The sequence below is a fragment of the Hylobates moloch genome, unplaced genomic scaffold (assembly GCF_009828535.3).
Source record: "Hylobates moloch isolate HMO894 unplaced genomic scaffold, HMol_V3 SCAFFOLD_1, whole genome shotgun sequence".
NCBI lineage: Eukaryota > Metazoa > Chordata > Mammalia > Primates > Hylobatidae > Hylobates > Hylobates moloch.
The window spans coordinates 45492114-45510157 of record NW_026652276.1 but is presented as its reverse complement, the minus strand read 5'-3'; the positions used below and the strand labels follow the sequence as shown (position 1 = coordinate 45510157).

The window sequence follows — 18044 nt, the reverse complement described above, 5'->3', positions numbered from 1 at the left end:
CCCATCACAGTGAAAGCGGTCGTCTGGGTCCCCCACACCTAAGGGTATTAAGGCAACGAGAGTCAAGGGCACCGTGGCCTAGCATCGCCTCACTTTCTTCTCGCGGGTTTTTCTCTCTTCTCTCCGCCGTTCGAACTCCTCGAAGGAGATTTTCCCTTCCAAGTAGTCGATGAGCTCCGGACTGAACCCTGACATGTTTACAGGGTCTGTCTGTGCAACCCAGGAACCGGGACAGAGAACCGGAAGAGCAGCGTCTTCCAGAAGCTACCTCGCAGGGACCAGCAAGAGCAAGGAACCGGCGTCCTTCTGGGAAACTCGCCCGGTCTGCGCCGTAGCCGCAGCACTCAGGTTCCGCGTGCGCGCCGGGCCGGGACCTATATATAGGAGGCGCGACCTATGCCGACTCGCTAGGCCGCTTCTTTCAGCCCTCGTTCAAAGTGATTAGATAGCTCAAAAAAAAAAAAAAAAAGTGCTTTAAATATATTTTCTTTAGCCTAGGTAATTTCCCTCAATTCTTCACTAAGTGTTAAGTTTCATTCTCCCAATCCATTTTTTTTTGGAAGGCGTCTCGCTCTGTCGCCCAGGCTGGAGTGCAGTGGCGCGATCTCGGCTCACTGCAACCTCCGTCTCCCGGGTTCAAGCGATTCTCCTGCCTCAGCTTCCCGAGAAGCTGGGACTACAGGCGCCCGCCACCACGCCCGGCTAATTTTTTGTATTTATAGTAGAGACGGGGTTTCACCTTAGCCAGGATGGTCTCGATCTCCTGACCTCGTGATCCTCCCGCCTCGGCCTCCCAAAGTGCTGGAATTACAGGTGTGAGCCACCACGCCCGGCCTCTCCCAATCCATTTGCTTTTCTGAAGGTTCTTTAAATTAATTTGGTCGCTGCTGTGTGAGATTTTTTTCTTAATTTAACCATTTGCTCTGCCATGTGCATGTTTCACTTTCCAGTTCTCCCCTGCCACAGAAAGCTAAAATCCTCCCCCAATGTATGCTTTAAATTTCACTCCCGCCAGTTTTTCCTCCCCGCTCCCACCGCCCCGCGCCCTGCTCCCACCCGGAATCCTCAAACTCTCCCTTTCCTCAAGCACCGTCTCAGTCTGTTAATACGTTCACCTGGGCTTCCTGTTCCACCTCTCCCACCCAAGTTTTCTTCCTTTCCTAACAGCAAACTTTCAGAAAGAACCAAATACTTGATATGGTTACTACACATTGTTGCCCATTTACTATATAATAAATACATAGGCCATCTACTGTTTTATACATATTACATACATATCTCAAAATAATCCTTCCTTCTAAGTGGATGTTATTCCTAACGCTATTGTCTCTATCTAATAAGTAGCAGAGCCAGGATTTGAATCCTGGTTTCTGACTCCAGGTCCTATGCTTGAAACTATAATATACTGCCTCCTCTGAATGGTATGGTTTTTCAACTTCTACACACTCCTGTGATTTATATTTTTCCTTGTATTGTAATTATCTATTTGTCCAATTCTAGAGACACTAGCTGTAAACATCTTGGCAACAGCCCTAACTGATGCATCATTGTAAACCCTACTGTATGGCCTAATAATTTGTGCTGAAAACACATTTGTGAATTATATTGGATGGAATTGAAAGTGCCTTTGGAACCTTGGGCAAGGGAGCTGGAGTAGGGGAATGAAGCTCAATATGAAGCTAAGGTTAAAGACAAGTTACAGGGAGAGTATCACCTAGCCATCTTTATGACAATCCTGGTGAGATAAACAGCAAAAGAATGGGAGAATGAGGGGCCAGGACCTGCAAGGGCAGGACTGCCAAGTGAGAAAAAAAAATATCTCGCAGCTAGAAGTCTTCCCCTTTCTCATGAGGAAGGATCCTCAGAGTCCTACCTGGGTATAAAATACGGAAGGTGAGCAGGGTAGACTGTGTTAAAGTAATCCACTTAAGCCACTTACAGGGAAATTCTCCCCCAAGTTTTTCCAGACAGTGGAGGAACTGTGTCTAAGAGGAATTTAGGAATCTTCAGTCCTAACTCTCCTAGGGGAAAAGAAAAGAAATCAAGTGAGAAGGATGGTTACCTGTAGGGAGAATACTCTCCTAAGACCCAAATGACTTAGACTACCTTGTTTATTGTTGGCTATCTGGAATATGAGAATAACAATTCTGGAGATATAGATTCATGTTATGAAGAACAGGAAGCAGTGAACAAGGGGTAGGAGGGTAGTTTTTTGTTTGTTTTTTGTGTGTGTTTTGTTTTGTTTTTTGGGGGTTTTTTGGGGGCTATGGAACACCTTAATGACATGAAAGTTATTTTAGAGGTCAGACTGTTGCAACATACCTTGAAATTTCAATCTTTCTGTTTTTCTTTCCCCCACTTCTTTGGAAGAGATTTGTCACCTGATGAGTCAGAGGTATCCACATTACCTTGAGATGAAGTGGAATGGTTGCGGCCATAATAAAAATACATTCAGGCTTGTTTGGAAAATCAAAATGGAAAGTCCGAAGGAAGCAAAACATTGAATTTTTACCACAATCATATAATTAAAAGCATACATTCTTTCTTCTTGCCAGGGAAAAGAGCCAGGATGGGCTGTGACCCTATGTGGGAGACTATTTTTCCATGGCCTTTTCATTGTTCTGAAAAAGCTTGTGATAGCTTTGTTCTAGGCTAGCTTTTCAGGGCTGTTTTCAAATCAAACAGCCTTGAATGGTGGAGCTATTGTCTCCTTCTGGGGCAGGGAGCAAATTTGTTTTCCAAACAGTATAATAAATGTTTCCCTCTGGGCAGAGTTTGGGCGTGTTTGCTAGCAGTCCCATTAGAAGAGTGGGGATTTCCTAAGTTTGGAGTTCCTCAGCTTTGGCACAAACCCACTTGTGCACTGCATACCCCTGGACCCACATTCACATGGCCCCGTTGATGCTTGGGGAGTAAGGAAAACTGACGTGAATGTAAAACTCATGTCGCTACCTGCCATGTCATCAGTTAGAAAGTCAGTTGTCTCAGACATAAGGTGTCTCATGTATCTGCCAAGTTTTATAGAAGTGTAGAAAACTAGTGTGTAGTTTACAAGTAGGATAAAAGCTCACACTCTTAACAGTTCTTGGCCACCCTAGATCTGGGACAGAGGACAATAAGCCAAGTGCTGGGGAATGGGGTACTCACTGAAGAGGAGCAGAGGCTCCTCTCAGTGTTGAGAGATTGCCAAGGACCTATATAGAGAAGTACGAGAGACTCCTCCAGAGCCTAAAACACCTGCAGAACATTTATTTGCATTGGAGCAAACACTACATACACTTCATCTACGTTCTGGCATTAGTTCTCATCCAAGAGCAAAATCATTTCACTAGTGAATTTTAGAAATGTGTGTAGGGAGGTTTTGGGGGTTTTGTTTGTTTGAGATGGAGTCTTGCTGTGTCGCCAAGCTGGAGTGTGGTGGCGTGATCTAGGCTCACCACAACCTCCGCCTCCGGGGTTCAAGTGATTCTCCTGCCTCAGCCTCCCAAGTAGCTGGGACTACAGGCGTGAGCCACCACGCCCGGCTCATTTTTGTATTTTTACAGGAGACAGGGTTTCACCATTTTGGCCAGGCTGGTCTCGAACTCCTGACCTCAGGTGATCCACCCACCTCAGCCTCCTAAAGTGCTGGGATTACAGGCGTGAGCCACCACGCCCGGCCCCCGGGAGGTTTTGATTGTGGAAATGATAGGGCAGGCCGGGCGCGGTGGCTCACGCCTGTAATGACAGCACTTTGGGAGGCCGAGGTGGGTGGATCACGAGGTCAAGGGATCAAGGGCGACAGAGGGAGACTCCGTCTCAAAAAAAAAATTTCCAGCTGAAGGATGAATGCCCCTGCCCCAAAACTTTGCAAGCTCATAGCTAAATGTCCTATGTGGATGCCCTTCCTTTTCAAAGCCACTGCACTGCACTCCAACCTGGTGCCACCGCACTCCAGCCTGGTGACAGAGCGAGACTCCGTCTCAAAAAAAAAAAAAAAAAAAATAGGGCAGAGATGGGGGATCTACTAACATAGAGTATTTGGGGACCAGGTGTACTAAATGATCACGCACAGTGATAATTTGGCTCCCCCCAACTGCCAATAGCACTACCATTAAGAAACTCTAGTCAGTGTGAGGTATGGGCTTCCATCCATAAAAATGTTCCAGCTGGGCTGGGCACAGTGGCTCATGCCTGTAATCCCAGCACTTTAGGAGGCCGAGGTGGGCAGATCACGAGGTCAGGAGTTTGAGACCAGCCCGACCAACATGGTGAAACCCTGTCTCTACTAAAAATACAAAAATTAGCCAGGCGTGGTGGCGGGCGCCTGTAATCCCAGCTACTAGGGAGGCTGAGGCATGAGAATCGCTTGAACCCAGGAGGCAGAGGTTGCAGTGAACCTAGATTGTGCCACTACACTCCAGCCTAGGTGGCAGAGTGAGACTCCGTCTCAAAACAAAACAAAAAATAACAATAATCTAGCTGAAGGATGAATGCCCGTGCCCCAAAACTTTGCAAGCTCATAGCTAAATGCCCCATGTGGACGCCTTTCCTTTTCAATGCCCTGAAACTGATGAGCATTCCCTTTGTGGAGGTCTTAACACCCAGAGCAGGGATAGTAGTAAGAAAGGGAAAACCAGCCACTAGTACTTGGAACTCAACAGAGGTGAAAAACTCCCTACCACTCTACCATTTATATGAATAAGCTATGCTTTTCTGAAGAATAGCTCATCAAGAATTACTTACATTTTTTAAGTGGCAAGAAAAAAAAGTTTTGACATTAACTAAAAGGAGCTTCCATTACTGTGTGAAGACTGGATGAATAGCACGTGTTTATTTCAATTCAACAAGTATCTATTGAACACTTGCTCCATGCTAGGCATTGTACTAGGTGCTGGGGAAATAAAGGTGAATTAGATATGGTCTCTGCTCACAAAGACCTCACGACTCTTCAGGGGAAACAGACACATATATGACTAATTACAATAGAACATCTTAAACCAGACACAAAATCTGTTCTTGCACAAATATTTTATTCTTCAGATGCAATATCAATAATCGACCAAAAAAATCCACATTAAAATATTTTGAAATGCACAGACTAATGTTAGGACAATGTTGCATTTTAGTGCAACATTCCTTTTGCAGGAATCACAGAGAAGATGATGCAGCTATCTATAAAGATACAGGAAAAGCAGCTATTCCAAATGTGAATATGGGAATCAGAATAACAGCGTGAGCTTGAGTAAGGAGGCAGGGGCTGGTTAGAGAGGAAATCACCTGTTTCTACTTTTCCTTCCTGAGGAGGTTGTGTATGAGAGCAAGGGGGCATTGCTAGAATATTTGATGTGGCACAATGTCCACCTCTGAATACTCTGGCAAAGAGCATCTTCGGAGGCGTTGACAACTTCTAGAATCCCATGTTTGTTGTTGTTTGCTTCCATTTTAACTTAATTGTGGCTGTTTATCACTTGCCCTCATTTCTTATGAAACTAAAACTGTGAAGTCTTTTAGTAGTGTATGCTGAACATGGGAATGCATCTTCTTTTTAGAAGATATATAATATATAATATAATATATTATATTATTATATAATATATTATATATAATATAGATATTATATTATATATTATAATAATTACATATATTATAATTATTATAATATAATATCTATATTATATATACTATATATAATATAGTATAATATATATAATATATAATATAATGAACATATAATGAATTTTACTATACTAAAAGTGAGCATGTCCGTTTAAAAAAATATATTGGTTGATAAAAGATAATAAATATAAAAGACAAGTTTTAAAAAGAAGCTTAAAGAAGCATCTAATTTAGATTATAATCTTTTTTCAGTTTGTGATGTTTTTGTAACTCCTACAAATACATGCAGTGCTCTACATCAGTATTTATGGTTATACAGGAAAAAAAACTCCATAAATATGCATAGAAATCATAGTTCCAGCGATTTATATGTAAATATGGAAATGTGGAATAAAATCATTACAAACTGAAAAATAAAAGTGAGGGGGAAAGAAACTCCACGAAAGTTTAGCTGTGACAATGGTTGAATTTTTCTAATGAGAAGCTTCATCTGTAGTTTTAAAATAGCCAGACATCTGAAAGAACAAGACAATGTTATAATTAAATAGAAACTGAAGACTACACAATCAACACAAAGACCCCCAAATCAACATATTTTAATGAAAACTCTTTTTGTCTTCATTTTCTCACCAGAGATGTAAGGAACACAGAGGTCATAATTATGAAATATACTCCAAATCAGAAGCTTTGTTTTTTTTTTCATAAAGGTAAATAATTCCTGTTCTTTTACGATACCACCAACTGGGTGCTTTATTAGTTTCCTGCCCTTAAATATTACCTCATTCCATGCTCACATGAAAGTATTTATTTGATATTTTCTATGATGCTTTCTGTAAGGTAGAAACTAGTATCTGCAATTTACAGATGAAGAAGCTGAGGCTTACAAGCAATTTATCTGCCTTTTACTAAGAGAGGTAGTATGGTATTAATAACTATTCTCTGATACCCTGAGGCCTAAGTGTAAATAATAGTCAAGAGAAAACTTCATTAACATCTTACTGTTTCTTCTATTTTATTTTCTCATTTTAGAACAATATCCAAGGGCATATTCCACACGGTAAGTTATACGTTCTTTTTAGAATAGCAATCATTATTTTTGATCATCACATTTAAAAGAACTAATAATGAAAACCCTTTCACAAACACTGTGAAGCACAAGGCATGCTTCCTCAGAATTTCAAAATTACACTTGTGGGAGAATGGGAAAAGATTTTGATTATGATTCCATTCCCTTTATTATTCAGCTAAACAAAAAGCTAATGGATTGAAATCATAATGTATTTGCTTGGAATGCACCATACTTGTTCTTTTTTTTTTTTTTTTGAGACGGAGTCTCGCTCTGTCGCCCAGGCTGGAGTGCAGTGGCACGCTCTCAGCTCACTGCAAGCTCCACCTCCCAGGTTCACGCCATTCTCCTGCCTCAGCCTCCCAAGTAGCTGGGACTACAGGCGCTGGCCACCATGCCCGTCTAATTCTTTGCATTTTTAGTAGAGACAGGGTTTCACCGTGTTAGCCAGGATGGTCTCGACTTCCTGACCTCGTGATCCTCCCGCCTTGGCCTCCCAAAGTGTTGGGATTACAGTTGTGAGCCACCGCGCCCAGCCAATCATACTTGTTCTTTTTAAATGGTAGGTGTTGGTTTGATAGGAATGCTAAGTAATAAGAGTAATGAAATTCGCTGGGCGTGGTGGCTCATGCCTGTAATCCCAGCACTTTGGGAGGCTGAGGTGGGTGGATCACAAGGTCAGGAGTTTGAGACCAGCCTGGCCAATATGGTGAAACCTCATCTCTACTAAAAAAAAATACAAAAATTATCTGAGTGTGGTGGCAGACACCTGTAATCCCAGCTACTCAGGAGGCTGAGGCAGGAGAATCCTTTGAACTCAGTAGGTGGAGGTTGCAGTGAGCCAAGATCGCACCATTGCACTCCAGCCTGGGCGACAGAGTGAGACTCTACCTCAACAACAACAAAAAAAGTAATGAAATTCAAATCTTAATAAATTTTTAATTTTTTTCCTGTGAGAAAAATGCCATCCTTACTAATAGTCAACCTTTTCTTCCTATAGGTGAGGAAGTTCAAGCTCAAATATATGCATAATACTTTATCCCCCAAAGAACCATAGTTTTAACTTTTAATTCCCATCTAATCCAACAACTCAATTTGACATATTTCTTTATGTAGATTTTCCACATAACTTAGCTATATCACTTGGTCTGGAAAAAGATACAGGTAAGAGTGTGGCCATGTTATTAATTTAATAATCCTATTAAGAGATAGTTCTATTATTTTAATATGTCTCTGCCTGGATAACTATGCTTAAAAAATAAAAACTGTCATTTCTTTTTAAAACAAGACTGTAAAATACCTGAACCAAATCCAAATACTTAACAGTGATGAGTACAAGCAGAACTGAGCACTTATTTCTATGATGAAATAAAATTATTTTTTCAAATAAATACTTTCAAAATATCTACTTTATGGCTGACTTGTATGTTTGGACAGATCCAGAATAAAGAGCCAACTTTTACCTGAGCTCAGAAGAAACTTTTCAGCCTTTGAGATAATTGTGAAAGGAGTTTTTCTGCTCTTCATAATCTGCAGATGCAGAAGCAATAAGTTCTGACTGGAAAGAGAGAGGTCTAGGATTTTCATTTGTGGGGAAAGGATTTGGAAATGTTCCAAGATCAAGACCTCTGCCCTTAAAATATGCCTGAAGGCTTCTGAAAAACTAAAGAGAGAAAGAAAATGGTCAATGCCAGATATAAATGAAACACCAAAAATAAAGGTATTTTTTTTCCCTCTATTTTTCCCCTGAATTGACGTTAAGGCTAATCTAAGAGGCAAGAGGTTGGAAATCAAAATCCAGAAATACGGGTACATGCTTCAGCTACTTCTCCTCCCCTCCTCTGTACCTTCTTTCTGACATTTCAACCCTAACCGAAATAATTCACCATTCTTAGTGAAAACTGAAGGAAGACTATGGAACAGCACCACAGTGGAAAGATTCATTGTGAACTATCTCTGAATACTAAGGCCAAAGGTGAAAATGAACTCCATAATAAGCAGCTCAATATCTCCTCTTCCTTAATATGAGATCTCTGTCGCTGCCTTCTGCAATAGTTTCTTTTCAGATTTCCATTAGGAAATGAACACAGAAGATGTGCAAAGTGCTACTTGCTTTGATGCAGGACAGGCAAACCCCAAAACTGGCGCTTAGCCCAGGAGGGTTCTTAGGTTTGCCCAGAAAAGAATTTAAGGACAGGCTGGTTGTGGTAACAATCTTTTATTGAAAGGTACTGCTCCTGCCAGAACAAGGCTAACTCACAGGTAGTGCGCCCAGAGCTGACAACATATGGGCTCTTATCAACTGTGCTTTTATCCACTTTTGAATATATACCAATTAAGGGATGGGTTAATGCAAATAGAAGGGAGTTATTTAAGCTTTCTAGGAAAGAGATGGTAACTTTTGGGTCATTGCCATGGAAAGGAGTGGTAGCTTCCAGGTAATTGCCATGACATTTGTAAACTGTCATGGCACTGAGGGGAGTATCATATCCTAAGAGCAATGAGAGCAGGTCGGGACCACTTTTGTCGCCATCTGCTGGTTTCACCCAGTGTTTTCACTTTATCCTGTCTGGACCAGATCCTGTTTTGGTCAGCAGCTGTGACCAGAAAACAAATCCTGCTGGTCTCTTATCTCAGTTTATTTTAATCCTATGTTGTTATATTTCACATCATTCACTTTAGAAAAACCATATTTCAAAATAGTCATGTCAGCATGTTTATTGTATTTGGCATTTTTAAAAAAGAGAATGTTTACTGATCTTTTGAATTCTATTTTATAGATAACTATATGTTGAAGATATGTCCAGTAAATTGATACCCATGCGGGGTCAACTTTCAATTTTTGCAATTGAGCTTGGCAATTGCTAGTTATATGATAACTTGTTTTATCATCAGTTCAATTTAAGCTATGCATGAGCAATTCCCTGTTACACTCTTGATTTTTTATATGTATTAGAAATCAAGGCTACAAAGTCAATGTGTATATAAGATCAGTTACAAATGAATTGTACTATGTGTGTATAAGATTGTTTATAAATATAAATTTGTTTCTCTTTACAGAAACAAATGTAAACTCTCCAGAGAAACAATCGGTTGCCAACCACTAGGGTAGTAAAACTCTGGTCCAATCCTGTTGGAGAATTTTCTCAACCCTTGGTAGCCCCCCTTCCACTATGTTCTGGAAAACAGAATGCTGTGCATAAATCCAAAGAGGCATTAGTTCTACCCTGAAACCCAGGCCCCAGGTGTGTTCTTACCAGATCTCTATTTCTGGGGTTGTTGAGTGGCTTCCATTTGTCCTCATTTCTTAGTGTGGCTCCATTCACATGCCCAAGCAGCACCAGGGCAACACATAGTAGCAGGAGAGGTGCTCTGGTCATGGTGGAGTGAAGCTGAGTGAAACAGGGGATGGGGGAGCTGTCAATGATCATTGAAAGAGATAGTCAGGGAAGAGAGAGAGAGAGAGGAAACATCTGTAAAGGCAGACAAGGAAGGAGAAATAGCATACTGGTTTATCTAGTTTTACAGCCATCTTTTTTCCAGATTGACTTCTAAATGAGGACCCCAAAATCCAACTGATTAGCTTAAAGTAGCCCATGATAATGAGAATGTTATACAGTGATAAGCAAAACAATTATGGAACATAACAATTATGGAACATAACATAGAAAGTCTGAATATGCCTTTTTCATCTTTGGAAAAAAAGTACTTTGTTGTCTCCAAAGAAACTGCAATTCTTAAAATAACAAAAAACAAAACCTTAAATTACTTTTAAGCCTTAAGACAGCAGTCTTAAAGAAAATAAAAGAAAAAGAAATTACTTCAGATACCCTGAGCTGAGAAATACACCTTACACACACATCCGAAACAGACAGACACATACCACACCAGTGTGAGTAGAGATTGTCTTCCACTCCAAGGTGTGAAATGGAAACTGAGACACATCGTAGAAAAGGCTAGTAAAGCTTACCAGGAGTTTGGTTTTGGCTGGTCCTCCTAGATTATCCTGCCTATAATTGGCAAGGCAATTCTTGGTTACCTACAACCAATGGATTGGGTGCCAGTGGAAGTCACTGACATGAGCAGGGGAGTTAAAAAATAATGATTCCTTTTTCATCCAGAGCACAAAGACTCTTCAGAGTCAGATCTTCAAGCTTCTTCAGGGATAAGCTTATTTGCCTTAGAAATGCAGCAGCCACTCCTTGAACCACTGAACATTTTATGTGGATTTTATAAAACACACAAAGCACTTCCACACAGCAAAGTGATTTTCTCCTTTTTTACTTTTAAGGGAAGGGATATACCTGGAAATATGATGGATTATAGCTGGAAATATGATGATGATTATCCCACCTATTAGAATGTTCTTTTGGAGATACGACTTTTTCAAGTTAACAGCATTTTTTGAACAGAAAATTCTTTTGTGAGAGACAAAATTACTCTTTTTGACCTATACCTTGTACTTTTTTCTGAGAATCTCCAGAAGCTTTACAAGTTTTAAATGGTGGCATCGTTTATCATAATATCTCTTCAAAATAGAGCAAGAAGATAACACATGTTTCATGGAAAAAAGAAAAATTACTATACCTACAACATTCCCTTGCTGAATAAATGCCATCTGTAGAAAATGGTAGGCCAAGAAATTGGACTTGAGTTGTGACGTTGCTTTGGTTCCAATGATTTAGAACAAAATTTAGGACAAGATATTTGTTCAGAAAGCTGGTGATCTGGACTGGAAATTAGCAAACGTGGCTATAGTGTCAGTCTTGCCATCTTGACCCTGGGCAGATTACTATGACCTCTGCCCTTCATTTGTTCATTTCCTCTGTTTAATCATTCAGCAGACTTTTAGAAAGTGCCTACTATGTGCCAGGCACTGCAATAGGCTTTGAGGATGAAATGGTAATAATAATAAATACAGTCCTTGCCGTCATTAAATAGAGTAGTGGACAAGATAAACATTAATCAAATAGTTATACAACCAAATGTGTACATATAAGTGAACAATCATTTCTATGAAATAGCGAGTGCTATGAAAGTATAGAAAAAGGGAATTTGATTCAGTCTGAGAGCCAAGGAAGGCTTCTGTGAGGAAATAACCTTACATCCGGTCAATTGAATAGGAGTTACCTAGGCAACCTGAGGAGGACAGAGGGAGAAGCGTGTCAAACAAGGTGAACAGCTGTGCTAGGAATGGGGCACTTTAAAGGTACTGAAATTATGCCAGGCGTAGAGGGAGCAAGTGGGGAGCCTGATGCAAGATGGGGCCGGAGAGGTAGTCAGATTATGATTTTTTGGCTACAAGTAATGCTAACTGATTAAAGGGTTTTAGGCATCTAAGCAGCTTGATCATACTTGCATTTTTAAAAGGTTATTCTGGTTGCAGTGGGGAGGACAGACTGAGCTGGAAAAGAGGGCTGCGCAAAGCCAGTTAGGTGGTTACACAGTAGTTCAGGCAGGAAAAGATGTTAACTTGGATTAGGGTAGTGTTAGCACAGATGCAGAGATTATGGGTAGATCTGAGAGAGATTTATAAGGGATTGTTAATGTATTGGGTACTATGGGGCGGAGGGCTAAGGAGATGGGAGTTTCAAAACCAATTGCTAGGTCCATGGGTTATGCAGGTGAGTGGGTTACAGTGCCATTCACCAAGATATCAAACCCAGGCATGGAGGAGTGAAGATCATCATTCCGTTTGGAATGTGTTGAGTTAGAGGAGGCTTTGAGATTTCCTGGTGGGGATGGAGAGTATGCAATAGGATACACAGATCTGGAGCTCAAAGGAGAGATCTGGGAAGGAAATGTAAATTTGGGAGTTGTTGGCATAGAAGTGAATGAGATAACCTCAGTAAAGGTTAGAATATGAGGAAAAAAGGGGGCCACAAACTTGAGTTTTGAGAAATTTTAACATGTAACAGCCACATACAGGAATCTACAAAAGAGACCCCGAAGGTGAGGGAAAATCAGCAAAGTATGGAAGCAACAGAAGAAAGTGTTTCAAGAAGGGACACACTGGATAAAATTAGGTCTATAGAGCATTTGAACTGTTTTAGTAGAAAGTCAGATTATAAAGGAGTGGATGGAGAGGAAAATGAGTGAGTATAGCAAGCTCTTGGAAATGCAGCTGTGAAAAGAAAGAAGGTAGTTACTAGAGTAAAAAGTAGAGTCGAGGAAAAGTGTTGTAGTTGTTAAAATGTGAGAGCTTGTTTGTTTAAATGTCAATGGTTAGGTGAGTAAATGAACACCCTGGAATTGTATTACATCACTCTCTTTAAACCCCAGGACTTTAAAGTATCTAATAATATTGAAATATTAAATTTTTACTGAGGTTCAACATATGCAAACCAATAAATGTAATCCATCACATAAACAGAACCAATGACAAAAACCACAACATGATTATCTCAATAGATGCAGAAAAGGCCTTCAACAAAATTCAACAGCTCATCATGCTAAAAACTCTCAATAAACCAGGTATTGATGGAACGTATCTCAAAATAATAAGAGCTATTTATGACAAACTCACAGTCAATAACATACTGAATGGGCAAAACCTGGAAGCATTCCCTTTGAAAACCAGCACAAGACAAGGATGCCCTCTCTCACCACTCCTATTCAACATAGTATTGGAAGTTCTGGCCAGGGCAATCAGGCAAGAGAAAGAAATAAAGGGTATTCAATTAGGAAAAGAGGAAGTCTAATTGTCTCTGTTTGCAGATGACATGATTGTATATTTAGAAAACCCCATTGTCTCAGCCCAAAATCTCCTTAAGCTGATAAGCAACTTCAGCAAAGTTGCTTCATACAAAAATCAATGTGCAAAAATCACAAGCATTCTTATACACCAATAACAGACAAAGAGCCAAATCATGAGTGAACTCCCATTCAAAATTGCTACAAAGAGAATAAAATACTTTGGAATACAACTTATAAGGGATATGAAGGACCTCTTAAAGGAGAACTACAAACCACTGCTCAAGGAAATAAGAGAGGACACAAACAAATGGAAAAACATTCCATGCTCATGGATAGGAAGAATCAGTATAGTGAAAATGGCCATACTGCCGAAAGTAATTTATAGATTCAATGCTATTCCCATCAAGCTACCATTGACTTTCTTCACAGAACTGGAAACAACTACTGTAAATTTCATACAGAACCAAAAAAGAGCCCACATAGCCAAAAAAACAACAAAAAAGAAGAAAAAAAAAGAACAAAGCTGAAGGCATCATGCTACCTGACTTCAAACTATACTACAAGGCTACAGTAATCAAAACAGCATGGTACTGGTACCAAAACAAATATATAGACCAATGGAACAGAACAGAGGCCTCAGAAATAACACCACACATCTACAACCATCTGATCTTTGACCAACTCGACAAAAACAAGCAATGGGGAAAGGTCTCCCTATTTAATAAATGGTGCTGGGAAGACTGGCTAGCCATATGCAGAAAGCTGAAACTGGATCCTTTCCTTACACCTTATACAAATATTAACTCAAGATGGATTAAAGACTTAAACATAAGACCTAAAACTATAAAAACCCTAGAAGAAAACCTAGGCAACACCATTCAGGACATAGGCATGGGCAAAGACTTCAGGACTAAAACATCAAAAGCAATGGCAACAAAAGCCAAAATTGGCAAATGGGATCTAATTATGCTAAAGAGCTTCTGCACAGCAAAAGAAACTGTCATCAGAGTGAACAGGCAGCCTACAGAATGGTAGAAAATTTTTGCAATCAACCCATCTGACAAAGGGCTAATATCCAGAATCTACAAAGAACTTAAATTTACAAGAAAAAAAAACAAACAACCCCATCAAAAAGTGGTGAAGGATATGAACAGACACTTCTCAGAAGAAGACGTTTATGCAGCCTACAAACATGAAAAAAAGCTCATCATCACTGGTCACTAGAGAAATGCAAATCAAAACCACAATGAGATACCATCTCACACCAGTTAGAATGGCAATCATTAAAAAGGAAACAACATATGCTGGAGAGGATGTGGAGAAATTGGAATGCTTTTACACTGTTGGTGAGAGTGTAAATTAGTTCAACCATTGTGGCAGACAGTGTGGAAATTCCTCAAGGATCTAGAACTAGAAATACCATTTGACCCAGCAATCCCATTACTGGGTATACACCCAAAGGATTATAAATCATGCTGTCATAAAGACACATGCACACATATGTTTACTGCAGCCCTATTCACAATAGCAAAGACTTGGAACCAACCCAAATGCCCATCAATGATAGACTGGATAAAGAAAACGTGGCACATATACCCCATGGAATACTATGCAGCCATAAAAAAGGATGAGTTCATGTCCTTTGCAGGGACATGGATGAAACTGGAAACCATCATTCTTGGCAAACTAACACAGGAACAGAAAACCAAACACCGCATGTTCTCACTCATAAGTGGGAGTTGAACAATGAGAACACATGGACACAGGGAGGGGAACATCACACACTGGGGCCTATCAGGGGTTGAGGGGCTGGGGGAGAGATAGCACTAGGAGAAATACCTAATGTAGATGACAAGTTGATGAGTGCAGCAAACCAACATGGCACGTGTATACCTATATAACAAACCTGCATGTTCTGCACATGTACCCCAGAACTTATAGTATAATAAAAAACATATCAAAAAAATTTTTTTTACTGAGATTATAGTAAAAAGTCACGACACTATAAACTCCTTAGACAGTGCCCACCCTCACATTCCCAGTGCCCAATACTGAGCCCAATATGCAAGCACTTTTAAAACAGGAAATACTGGCTGACTAAATTACAACAGATTTTCATAGCCATTTATCTATGAACAATTGATAGTTCCATTTGTATAAAAACATAGCTCATTTGTTCTTTTAAGAGCTTCTTAAATTTTTAAGAAATATTTATAGTTTCTCAAAGGAACCAATGGACCAAAGGTAACATATACATACTATAGTCTTGTTCCTTAACACTGGAGTTTCCCTGATGATTAACAGAACATAGAATTATATGTTTAAGTTAAAAAAAATTAATTCCTTTGTTTCTTTTTTTAAGAGATAGGGTCGTACTCTGTCACCCAGGCTGGAGTGCAGTGGTACAATCACAGCTCACTGCAGCCTCCACCTCCTAGGCTCAAGTGATCCTTCCACCCTAGCCTCCCAAGTAGCTAGGACTACAGGCACACATCAACATGGCTGGCCCTTTTTTTTCTTTTTTCTTTTTTTGTAGAACCACGTCTCACTATGTTGCCCAGGCTGGTCTCAAACTCCTGGCCTCAAGTCATTCTCCTGCCTGAGCCTCATAAAGTTCTGGGATTTCAGGCATGAGCCACCATGCCTGGCCAGTTTCTTAATTTCAGATTTCTTTTTTAAAGAGCAGAAGGTACTATTGATAAAGTTGATTATAACATTTCCTTCAAAATGTATCAACACAGCACTAAGTAGATATTTTATAACTATTTGGTTAATAGGTTCAATTGAGAGAGAGAGAAAAAAAAACCCACAATATTTTAGGTTCTCAAACCATTAGTTTCTGGTCCAAATTATCTAATTTGGCCTCTTCATTAAGTAGTGCATTTGTAAAAGTAGCAGTTGGGACAAAAGGGTGTGGTAGCAGGCAAAAAGGTGCTTCTGCACCCAGAGGCATCTGAATGAAATTCTTTGCTAGCATTTTTCAAGTGGAATTTGAAAAGAAAATAGAGTACTCAGCACAGAATCACACACATGAAAGAAATCCAACAAATATATGTTGATTGAATTACAAATTGAAATATAATATAAATGCAAACATAGGCTAATTGTGGGGAAAGCATGCTAATTAAACAAGGTAGGGAGGAATTTTTAAACCATCTATTGGACTGTATAACCTTTTCAAACCCTTCTTGTCTCTACTAAGGAAAAAAAACCAGAGCTGATACAGCTCGTTAGCTGTGTCACGAACAGGGACATAACATTTAATCTCTTTTTTCTTCTCCTTGGCCTAAGTGAATAGGAAAATTATTATTTATAGAGTGCCTCCTCAATGATGATGAGGACTTCAAAAATAAGGGAAAGGTTGCTCATACGATTAATAGAGCAGGCCAAGCAGCTTTCTGCTCATAGCAATAACTGCTTTTTGTGTGTGTGACAGCAGACAGATTTCAGTTTGAAGGTGGAATAAAGAGAAGGAGGAAGAAATAAACCTCTTGTGATAAACAGAAGCAAAGAGCTGTGGGTCAAGGGAGCCATAGTGACTATGACAAACAGGAGAGTAAGGGCTCACCCCTCATATTCTGGGTGCACAAAAATCTTCCAGATTCTATGAGACCCAGAGGAGGTGAGGGAAGGAGCAGAAACCATTGAAGGTGAATTTCCCTTCTCCCCCATTGGTATAGGGGCTTAAAGTCAAACGAAGTTGGTTAAAAACACACATGACATTCTCAAAAACCTCCGCAGTAGGGTGAACCATTTGTCCTTTTCAGCAGCATCTATACTAAGTGTAAGTATAAAGTTGACCCTCAGAATTCTGTAGTTATTCACTATGGAGAAATCTGTCATATTCTTTGCTATCATCAGTTTTGTTTTTTAAAAAATGGCAAAGTAAAGATGGCAGTAATAGAAACTGGGGACTATTAGAAGGAAGGAGAGAGGGAGGAGGGCAAGGGTTGAAAAACTAACTGCAGGGTACTATGCTCAGTACCTGGGTGATGGGATCATTCATATCCCAAACCTCTGCATTATGCAATATACCCAGGTAACAAACCAGCATATGAATCTAAAATAAAAGTCAGAAAAAAATGTTAGAGGGGTATATTAAAAAGGATAAAAGATCTTCCTCTGTTTAAAATATGTTACAGCCGTTTTTATGTAATAGGGCCAGAGTGTGAGCCAATTCTAAAAGCCTGAGTATCGGGGGAACCTGCCCCCATATTTCAGAGTAGGTTCTTTCTATTTTGTGTAAGTGTTGGCTGGCTGAGAAATAAAGAGAAAGAGTACAAAGAGAGGAATTTTACAGCTAGGCTGCTGGAGGTGACATCACGTATCGGTAGGACCATGATGCCCACCTGAGCCTTAAAGACAGCAAGTTTTATTAAGGATTTCAAAAGGGGAGGGGGAGCAAGAAGACCGAGTAGGTCGCAAAGATCACATGCTTCAAAGGGCAAAAAGGAGAACAAAGATCACATGCTTCTGAGGAAATAGGACAAGGGCAAAATCAGAAACTCCTGATAAGGGTCCAGCAAAGATCACAAGGCAAAGGGCAAAAGCAGAATTACTGACAAGGGTCTATGTTCAGCAGTGCACGTATTGTCTTCTTTTTTTTTGTTGTTTGTGAGACGGAGTCCTGCTCTTTTGCCCAGGCTGGAGTGCAGTGGCAAGATCTTGGCTCACTTCAAGCTCC

The 18044-nt window shown here is 40.0% G+C and overlaps 2 protein-coding genes across 2 annotated transcripts in view; both read right to left on the bottom strand.

The window, feature by feature from the left end:
* The window catches only part of GTF3C3 (general transcription factor IIIC subunit 3), a 37355-nt gene extending 37086 nt beyond the window's left edge, over nt 1-269 (bottom strand). Inside the window, exon 1 of the mRNA XM_032755089.2 lies at nt 94-269. Coding sequence (XP_032610980.1) covers nt 94-195 — 102 coding nt within the window. The 5' untranslated portion in view covers nt 196-269. The remainder of the gene's footprint in view (nt 1-93) is intronic.
* A 5763-nt stretch (nt 270-6032) lies between these two features.
* Nucleotides 6033-10059, bottom strand: CUNH2orf66 (chromosome unknown C2orf66 homolog). Its single transcript, XM_032753359.2, has 3 exons — nt 9922-10059; nt 8128-8327; nt 6033-6113 (listed from the first exon to the last, which is right to left on the bottom strand). Exons 1-2 carry the CDS (start codon nt 10042-10044, stop codon nt 8148-8150), a joined length of 303 nt encoding a protein of 100 aa, XP_032609250.2. The 5' UTR covers nt 10045-10059; the 3' UTR covers nt 6033-6113; nt 8128-8147.
* Between the last annotated feature and the right edge of the window lie 7985 nt (nt 10060-18044).

Coding starts and splice junctions, on each gene's coding strand:
- CUNH2orf66 (XM_032753359.2), bottom strand. CDS start 10,044: ATGACCAGAGCACCTCTCCTGCTACTATGTGTTGCCCTGGTGCTGCTT. Junction 8,328..9,921: donor ACCCCAGAAATAGAGATCTG/GTAAGAACACAC, acceptor TTCTCTCTTTAG/TTTTTCAGAAGCCTTCAGGC.